Source organism: Podarcis bocagei (assembly GCF_964188305.1).
Source record: "Podarcis bocagei genome assembly, chromosome: 10".
Classification (NCBI taxonomy): Eukaryota; Metazoa; Chordata; class Lepidosauria; order Squamata; family Lacertidae; genus Podarcis; species Podarcis bocagei.
The window spans coordinates 5,375,121-5,385,314 of record NC_138135.1 but is presented as its reverse complement, the minus strand read 5'-3'; the positions used below and the strand labels follow the sequence as shown (position 1 = coordinate 5,385,314).

At 46.3% G+C, this 10,194-nt stretch overlaps 1 protein-coding gene across 2 annotated transcripts in view; it reads right to left on the bottom strand.

Moving 5' to 3' along the window:
- LOC308595631 (uncharacterized protein) overlaps window positions 1-5,909 on the bottom strand; it is a gene marked incomplete at its 5' end in the record, with an annotated part of 44,625 nt that extends 38,716 nt beyond the window's left edge. For both annotated transcript variants that reach the window (XM_081210144.1, XM_081210145.1), the window contains one exon: window positions 2,811-5,909. In XM_081210144.1, the coding sequence (XP_081066270.1) occupies window positions 4,095-5,909 (1,815 nt within the window). In that variant the 3' untranslated portion in view covers window positions 2,811-4,094. The remainder of the gene's footprint in view (window positions 1-2,810) is intronic.
- Between the last annotated feature and the right edge of the window lie 4,285 nt (window positions 5,910-10,194).

Genomic DNA, 10,194 nt, shown 5'->3' with positions numbered 1-10,194 from the left:
CTGCTCAGACTATGAGCAAAGTATATTAAATGTAGCCATTTTGGTTTCGATTGCCTAAAGTTGCTAGAATGTTACAAAGATTGTGTCTGAATGTATCCTTTCAGCTCGACAGCTCTGGGAATGATAACTAAATTTATAAATTCATATAAAATCCATACTTTAACCGATTCTTCCCATTCCAAAGCCGTTTTAACTCTTAAGAAAAAGTAAATTTAGGCTTCACCCTCCTCCATGACCCTGGAAGCGCATAGCCACGTAGGCAGTGAGAACAGGGCCTCCTGCCATAATCCCCTGAGCGTGAGAGAACCTACACTTCGCCCCACCCTGGGAGTAACCAAGGGGCGACAATAGACTTCCACAGAGGCAGTTGACCAAGCCAGGTTCTGAAAGCCCATCTCAGGAGAAGCCCTGAGGGCAAGGATGTAATTTGATTCTGAACTGATTTTAGAATGTGTCAGGGGTTCAGGGACAGAGGCACAGGGGAGGGAGGAGACGGAGAGCGATGGGGAAGAATCCCAGGACAGCGAGGAAGAGGATGACAATGACTCGAGGGATTCCATGAGTCTTTCAAGTGAATCGGAGGATTCCCAGAAGGGGGCGCCTGTGGTCAGGCCAAGGGGAGTCACAGGGGGGACTCGTCAGGAGCAGGGGGCCAGCAGGGGATCCCAAAGTGGGAGCTGGGAGTCAGGACCGGCTTCCCCGCCAGAGCGCAGTGAAGGGGGTGGAGATTCCAGTGTGACAGGGGAAGCAGCTCCGGCAGCAGAGAAGGGGGGAAGGTCGGAGCAAGACATCCTCCCAGAAGGGGAGGGGAGTAGTGCAGGGAGTAGTATAACTGTCAAGAGGAAGGTTAGAGGTTGGGGACGCGCGCCAAGTTCAAATGTGGAGGCGCGCGGAAGAACAGGGAGTCCGGAGAAGGAGCCAGGTCCCAAAGCCCGCAGGAGGGGGCAAGAGCTGTCTGGGGATTCCGCATCAGGGGAGTCCAGGAGGGGCGAAACCCCAGCGGGCAGGAAGACCCTGCGGAAAAGGAGAGAAAGGAAGAGGTGGAGCAGCACAAGCCTCTTAAACTGGTGCAGGGGAGGGACTGACTCAGAGGGGACTTCAGCGGTCTAAGCGTAACAGACGTGGGGCTGCGCGCCTCGGCTTTGGAGCGGATAATGAACTGCAATAAACATCTCTGTATATAAACTGGACTTGGCGTTGATCTCTTGTGAGCTGGGACCTGAGGCAGCCCTGACAGAATGTATTTCAATTAATTGATTGTGATTTTATGTAAACTATATTACTTTTACTGTTGTTAGCCGCTCTGAGCCCGGCTTTGGCTGGGGAGGGTGGGATATAAATATACTTTATTTTATTTTCTTATTATAATTACAGTGGTCCCTCAGGTTACAGACGCTTCAGGTTACAGACTCCGCTAACCCAGAAATAGTACCTCGGGGTAAGAACTCTGCTTCAGGATGAGAAGAGAAAGAGTGTGGCGGTGGCACGGCAGCAGCAGGAGACCCCATTAGCTAAAGTGGTACCTCAGGTTAAGAACAGTTTCAGGTTAAGAACAGACCTCCGGAATGAATTAATTACTTAACCCGAGGTACTACTTTATTGTGTCGATAGTTTTCTTGTTCTTTGGGTGATGGGTACTGGAGAGGTGTCCAGAGATGTATCTGATAGAGTGACCAGCTGTTGCACTTGTGTAACCCTTTGATACCCCTCCCTATTTGTGACATACTAGTGAAGATGCTACTCGAAAAGTATTCTGGGTGAAGGGGGGGGGGGTTTAAAAGTCGATGTAAATAGTCCAGGGTTGCTCAAACAAAGAGAGATGCAAGGAGCTCCAAAAGGACCTCTCCAAATGGGGTGAATGGGCAGACAATACAGTTCATTGTCAATGAGATTAAAGTGATGCATGTTGGGACCAAAAAAACCTACACCTGTTAATATAATGTACAGGTTCATGGGTCTGAACTGGATTTCCCCGTGTGCTCTAGGAGACCAGGGGAGAGGGGAGGTGATCGCAGCAGGAGGGGGAGTCTCCCTGGATGCTTCAGCTGATGGTCTCCTCTTCTGGGTCTCCTAGCCCCCCCACTCCTCCCTGAACTGCTCTCTGCCCCAGCCTCTTCCTGCTCACCAAACCCTGTTTCCTCCTCAGCTTGCAACACCTCCCCTCCCCCTCTGCTCCCTTTTCTCCCTCTATCTGCTCATCGCCATCCCACCACCAGTCCCCAGGATCTGAGCCTTCTTCCCTTGTGGGTACCCCAGACTGGTGCCTCCCGCCCCCTGCACCCCTCCAGTCCATGACAGCAACAGCAACAACAAGAGTAAAATCAGTAGGATAGCAATATGCACTGTGTTCCTCTGGCAGGAAGACTCCCTAGCAGCATGATTGACTGATAACTTCTGGGACTAGGGAAAAATATTATCCTCCCCAAAGCCCAGAATAAGCAGTAGCTCTGGGTTTCCCCTAAGTGGTTCATGACTGAAGATGGGCCTGTCAGGAGACTTTCCTGGTACCTGCAACCCATCCTTCCCCCTCTTCCAGTTAGGTTGGGGGGGTGAATCTCCCATTAAATTTTAAGTTTTCTTCAGAAGGTGCAGGGGCAGGGATGAAGTTCTGTTGAATAAGTAATGTTTGGAGATCATGGGGTGGTGGGGGTGACAGAGTATGTGGCAAAAACCAGTCTGTCACACAAACACCCATCTTGAATGCTTGAGTACAGCAACTCCAAGGCCTGAGCCAAGTATCGGCGGGGTAGGGGACACGTGTAGAGCAATTCCCACACTGAGGTCAAAAACACACACAGAAGCAGCAGGACTTTTTCAGTAATAGTTTACTGAGCTTTCAAAGCATACAGTTCTCACTGGGACCCCAGTGAGGCACAGAACTTAGCTCCTGAGAGCAAATCCAGTTTCAGCAGTAAAAAAAAATACAGCATGCAGGATATCAAAGTCAGGCACACACACCGGCAGAAGGGAGCAAGTGGGAAAAGAGGCTGGAAGGACACAGGGCAATGGAGGTGTGTCTTTCACTTCCTGCCACCTGGGAGGGAAGTCAGGAACTCGGCATCTGCAGGGACTTCACGAAGAAAAGCTTTCTGCCGCTGCTTCCAGGCACATCCCAGAAACACACACTGTGATTCACAGTGTATTGCCACATCAGCTGTTCTTCAAAGGTTATCGAGATGTGGTCTAGAAACCAGTATTGGACCAGATATCAATATATCGCCCAGTCCTAATCCTCACTCACCACCAGCAAACCAGATTCATCCTCTCTATCAAAAGGTACTTTACCTCTTAGATTATACTCGCATTGTTTGACATTGCATTCAATATTTCATTGCTGTTCAGTTTTACGTATAAACACAAGAACTTCAAATACACGTTGTGTGTTTAAGCCTGATTTCCTGCTGAGTTCATTGCTGTGAAGAAAGAGTGGACACTGAAAGGAAAATGTCCCGCACTCCATACATCTAAATGGGTTCTTCCATGGGAAAGTCCCAGGATGTTCCTCAAGCACTCCATTGTAAATAAAGCACTTTTTGCAATCTCTTCATTTAAACTGCTTTTCAAACCCCAGAATGAGCAGGTTGCCCCATGGGGTTCATGAGTGAAGATGGGCCCACCAGGAGACTTCTCTGGTACCTGCAGCCCCATATTCCCCCTCTTGAACTTAGGCTTTGGGGGGAAATCTCCCATTGAATTTCAGTATTTCAAGTTTTCTTCAGAACACACGGGGGCAGGGATGAGGTTCTGTTGTTGAAGAAGAGTTTGGAGATCAAGTAGTGGTGGGGGGGGTGACAGAGTTTGGTGCAAAAACCATCTTGTGTGCTTGAGTACAGCAACTCCAGGGCATGAGCTAAGTAGCAACAGGGTAGGGGCCACGTGTAGAACAAGTGCCACACTGAGGTCAAAAAGGCACACACAGGCAGCAGGACTTCTTCAGTAATAGTTTACTGAGCTTTCAAAGGCTACAGTTATGACTGGGACCCCAGTGAGGCAAAAAATTAGCTCCTGAGAACAAATCATTCAAATGGTTTTTCCCTTGTGTGAGTCCGTTGATGTTTTCTAAGGGTTCCATTATCACGAAAGCTCTTTCCGCACTACATACATTCATATGGTTTCTCCCCCGTGTGAGTCCGTTGATGTATTCTAAGGCTTCCTTTGAAACTGAAGCTCTTTCCGCACTCCATACATTCATATGATTTCTCCCCTGTGTGAGTCCGTTGATGTATATTGAAGTTTCCACTCTTACTGAAGCTCTTTCCACAGTGCATACATTTATATGGTTTCTCCCCTGTGTGAGTCCGTTGATGTATTCTAAGGCTTCCATTCAAACTGAAGCTCTTTCCGCACTCATTGCATTTAAATGGTTTTCCCCCTGTTTGAGTCAGTTGATGTCTTCTAAGTTTCCCATTATCACTAAATCTCTTTCCACACTCATTGCATTTAAATGGTTTTTCCCCTGTGTGAGTCAGTTGATGCATATTTAGGTGTCCACTCTGACTGAATTCCCTTCCGCACTCCATGCATTTAAATGGTTTTTCCCCTGTGTGAGTCCGTTGATGTTTTCTAAGGGTTCCATTCTCACTAAAGCTCTTTCCACACTCCATACATTCATATGGTTTTTCCCCTGTGTGAGTCCGTTGATGTTTTCTAAGGGTTCCATTCTCACTAAAGCTCTTTCCGCACTCCATACATTCATATGGTTTCTCCCCTGTGTGAGTCCGTTGATGTTTTCTAAGGTCTCCACTCTTACTGAAGCTCTTTCCACAATGCATACATTTATAAGGTTTCTCCCCTGTGTGAGTCCGTTGGTGTTTTCTAAGGTCTCCATTCTGACTGAAGCTCTTTCCACACTCTAAACATTTAAATGGTTTCTCCCCTACATGAGTCTCTTGATGTCCTCTAAGGGTTCCATTATCACGAAAGGTCTTTCCACACTGCATACATTTAAATGGTTTCTCCCCTGTGTGAGTCTGTTGATGTCTTCTAAGGTTTCCAATGAAACGGAAGCTCTTTCCACACTCAATGCATTTAAATGGTTTTTCCCCTGTGTGAGTCTGTTGATGTCTTCTAAGGTTTGCATTGAAACTGAAGCTCTTTCCACACTCCATACATTCATATGGTTTCTCCCCTGTGTGAGTCCGTTGATGTGTTCTAAGGCTTCCATTATCACGAAAGCTCTTTCCACACTCCATACATTCATATGGTTTCTCCCCTGTGTGAGTCCGTTGATGTCGTCTAAGGATTGCATTTAAACTGAAGCTCTTTCCGCACTCCATACATTCATATGGTTTCTCCCCTGTGTGAGTCTCTTGATGTCCTCTAAGGGTTGCATTATCATGAAAGGTCTTTCCACACTCCATACATTTACATGGTTTCTCGCCTGTGTGAGTCTGTTGATGTCTTCTAAGGTTTCCAATGAAACGAAAGCTCTTTCCGCACTCCATACATTTATATGGTTTCTCCCCTGTGTGAGTCAGTAGATGCATATTTAGGCTTCCACTCCGACTGAATTCCCTTCCGCACTCCATGCATTTAAATGGTTTCTCCCCTGTGTGAGTCTGGTGATGTAAATTGAGGTGTCCACTCTGACTAAAGCTCTTTCCGCACTCCATACATTTAAATGGTTTCTCCCCTGTGTGAGTCCGTTGATGAGAGCTAAGTACATCACTCCGACTGAAGCTCTTTCCACAATCCAGACATTTAAATGCTTTTTCCCCTGTGTGCGTCCGTTGATGTATATTGAGGTTTCCACTCTGACTGAAGTTCTTCCCGCACTCCTTGCATTTGAATCCTTTCTTGCCCATGTGAGTCGGCTGTTGTGTTCTATCAGTGAAAGTCTTTCCACACTCCATACCTTTAAATGGTTTCGCCACTTTTGGGGTTTGTTGATGTGAGCTATGTGTGCTCATTCAATGAAACACGTTCCACATTTCACACATTTCAATGTCTATATCTAATGAAACCAAAGGTGCCCTTTCCCCTGGAAGTCTGTCTCTCTTCTCCATGACCCTCCTCAGCGTGGGAGGAAAGGAAATCCTGTTTGGGTTTCAAGGAAGAGAAGAAAGGAAAAGAGAGCATATCAGATGCAATTAGCACCACCTCATATTTCAACATGTCCTATATTTCCCCTGCATCCTACCCAGCTTCCAAATTTTTAGGAAATGAAGATGCAATGATGTCAAATGATAGTAATGCATCAGCAACCTTTTGTTATCCTCAATCATCATTAATAAAGCAGCATTATCTTGGAAAACAGCCTTTTCACATCAATTGTTTTCTCACTGGAAATGCAGCTACTCTCTCTCCATGAAAAGGCCCTCTCTTTCTCTGGTTCATCGTTCCTTTGGACATTTCCCATCATCGGCATCATAATCCTCCATCCACCCCTGTTTCCACCTCTAGATCTTCATGAATCACCTGCACAGTCCCAATGGCCTCAGGAAGTCCATGTGGACCATTATATGAGACCCAGGTCTACATCTTTTCCAGGGAGTGTGGTCTGGATCAGTCAGAGAATTAGTGACAAGGCTTGGTGCTTGGGGTCAGCTGAATGGGTGCTCAGGGAAGCTCCTGTTCTTGGAGATGGACCTCTGTCTACATGCCTTGCATTGCATGGAGAGAGCAGGAGAAGCAGAAAGAGAGCAGCTGGTAAATGTGAAACACCCCTACCCCATTGTTCCTCATAATAATGATGTGCTGCCTGATCTCGAGCCCCTCTTCTGACACAGGACTACCCTAATCTGGCACTGACAAAGCTGGATATTCAAGGCAAAGGGATAACTCTACTTAGTGGAAACTTCATCCTTTAATATGTAGTACAGATTCATTAACAACCTGAAGTTGTGTTATTTCTTGAGATATGAATTTATTCCTGATCTGAGCGTTTTTTCCTACTCTCCTAACTATATGTCAGTCTAGGAGATCGTTATGAAGGAGCAAGTTCTGGAACCTAGAGCCCTAAACAGCCTCGGCCCTGTAGACCTGAAGGAGTGTCTCCACGCCCATCCTTCACTCTGAACACTGAGGTCCTCCTCTGAGGGTTTTCTGCTGGTACCCTCCCTTCAGAGGTCAAGGAAATGAACAACTATCTGACATTTAGAAGATAGTTGAAGGGAGACCTGTATAAGGAGCTTTTTAATGTTGGATGTTTTACTGTCTTTTATGTGTACTGGAAACCCAACCAGATGGGCAGGGTATAAATACTACAATCATTTGTATTATCTTGTGATTTTTTGGTAGTTATTTTGGAATTCGTAGTGCAATATCAGGTCACGAAATGTTTTGGGTGGAGAAAATCACAGGGTTGCCGTAAACAATAATCCCACCCACAAACTCTCATTCACATACAGTCTGTAAATTTGGGAAGGTCACACAGCTCACCTGTGCTAATACTGGCAGTCTTTGGCCTCCATAGGCACACCATGCCTGTAGAGCCTCCAGCCACAAGCACTGTCTATCATGAAAATGGGTCCTTTGACTGGGAAGTATCTCAGCTTGTCAGTCACCCTGACATTGCCTATAAAAAGTAAGAGGAACAGAAATGCCTTTGAGGCGCACCTTCTATATCAATCCTGAGATCAATTAAATAGGTTCTGCACCCCTGTTTCTGTTGTTGTTTTTTAAAGAATTTTTATTAGAGTTTCAACAAGTTTTTATCATAACCAAACAAAACAACACAATAACAAAAATGTAAAACATAGAAAACAAAAAAAAATCATACCAGTTCAAATCTTAATTTCTTGTAACTTATTTTCCCGACTTCCTCACACCTCCCCTTTCTGTATTCCAATTTCTGATTTATTTTCAGCAAATCCCTCCCTTACTTTTAGCCTAATTTTAATATTGCTTATTTTCTTTAAATTAACCATTACCTCAGCTAACCACTTATTTTCTAATCCAGCGTCATTTTCAGATTCATTAATTTTGCTATGTTTCTTTACTTATTTCTCATAAAACATTTTTACATATTCCTTTCAGCTATGTCACCAATGCCACACTATCTTTATATCCTGCATCACTTTAACATTCTTTTGGAAGCCGCCCAGAGTGGCTGGGGAAACCCAGCCAGATGGGCGGGGTATAAATAATAAATTATTATTATTATTATTATTATTATTATTATTATTATTATTATTATTATTATTATTATTATTATTAAAATATTTTGCAATGTTTTTGCAGATAGCCTTTAAATTTCTTCCAATCCTCTTCCGTTTGTTCTTCTCCCGTGTCTCGGATTCTGCCAGTCATTTCTGCCAATTCCATGTAGTCTATCAATTGCACCTGCCATTCTTCCAGGGTGGGCAAATCTTGTGTCTTCCAGTACTTTGCGATAAGTATTCTTGCTGCTGTTGTTGCATACATAAAGAAAATTCTATCCTTCTTTAGCACCATCTGGCCGACAATGCCCAAGAGGAAGGCCTCTGGTTTCTTAAGGAAGGTATAGTTAAATACCTTTTTCAGTTCATTATAGATCATTTCCCAGAAAGCCTTAACCTTTGGGCACGTCCACCAGAGGTGAAAGAATGTTCCCTCAGTTTCCTTACATTTCCAACATTTATTATCAGGCAAATGATATACTTTTGCAAGCTTGACTGGTGTCATGTACCACCTGTAAATCATTTTCATAATATTTTTTTTTAAGGTATTACATGCCGTAAATTTCACACCAGTGGTCCATAACCGTTCCCAGTCAGCAAACATAATGTTATGACCAATGTCTTGTGCCCACTTAATCATAGCTGATTTGACCGTTTCATCCTGAGTGTTCCACTTTAACAGCAAGTTGTACATTCTTGAAAGTACCTTAGTTTTAGGTTCTAACAATTCCGTTTCTAATTTCGAATTTTCCACCTGAAAACCTATTTTTTTATCCATATTAAAAACCTCTCTAATTTGGTAATAATGTAACCAATCTCGCACTTTATCTTTTAGTTTCTCAAAAATCTGCAATCTCCATGTGTCTCCGTTTTGTTCTAGTATCTCCCAATATTTCGGCCATTTGGCCTCCATATTGAGTCTTTTCCGAGCCTTAGCTTCCATAGGTGACAACCACCCTGGGGTCTTATTTTCCAATAAATCTTTGTATCTTGTCCAGACATTAAATACTGCTTTCCTGACAATATGGTTTCTGTTTCTGTTTCTGTTTCTGATGACAAGTGTACATTTTCCTCATCCTCAATAAACCATGCAGTGGAAAAGACACTTGAAGATGGAAGCCTGAGAGAGAGGAAAAGGTTTCTGGCTGCTTCCTGGGTGGGATTGCAGAAACAAAGAGCCACTTCTGAGAAGGCCTCTCCCCTCCCCTCCTCTCTTCCTCTTTCTTCTCCTCTCCAGGGTGAACAGTGGTTGGACTTGGCAGATTCGCTGTGTCTGGACAGGGCAGGAGCTTATGGGGTGGGAAGAGGATGGAGCTTGCAGGAAGGAAGGGGTGGGGGGACAGGACCCCCCACTTTCCAGGGATCCCTCTCTGGTTGCCTTGAAGGGGGGGTCGATTCTTGGGTGGGAGGGAGAAGCCGAGCCGGCCCCTTCGGAGATTCCTCGTGGGTGCACGATGGAGACGTCTCCCTACAGACTGGTCTCCTCCCCCCAACCCCGCCAATGCTGCGCTTCCTTGCCCCGGGGATGCTCCCCTCCTCCCCCCGGCTCCCCCCACCCTTGGCCCCCTCCCTCTCTCCCGGAGTCTCCCCTGCACCCAGAGGCCCCCTTGGCGCGGCTCACCCCTCGCCATGCGCGACCCATCTCTCCATCCGGAGGGGCCCCGCAAGACGAGACGGGGAGGGACAGGGGGGTCTCTATCTAGGCGTCTCTCGCGCCCGTTAACCCTTTCATCGTCTGCCTCTCTCCGCGCGGAGCGCACAGGGCCCGAGGGATGCCTGCGCGGGGGAAACGGGGCCAGGGAGTCCTCGTGGGACCACGTGGGTGGGCGCCCCATGTCCTCCCCTGCCGAGGAAAGCCCCCTTCGCAGAACATACTCAGGGATCCAGGCCCTGCCGGGGGGGCCACGGAAGGCGCTTTGGAGAGATGGCGCGGAGTCCCTCTCTGGCTCCTTCTCTCCCCTCTCCTCCCCCCCGCGACCCCTTTACCTCTTTGTCCTCGATCCCGATTCTCATTTCCTTTCCTCCAACATCGATGTTTTGTTGGGGGGGGGGTCCCCTGCAGCCCCTCCTCCCCTTTCCGAAAGGGCGCGCCCCT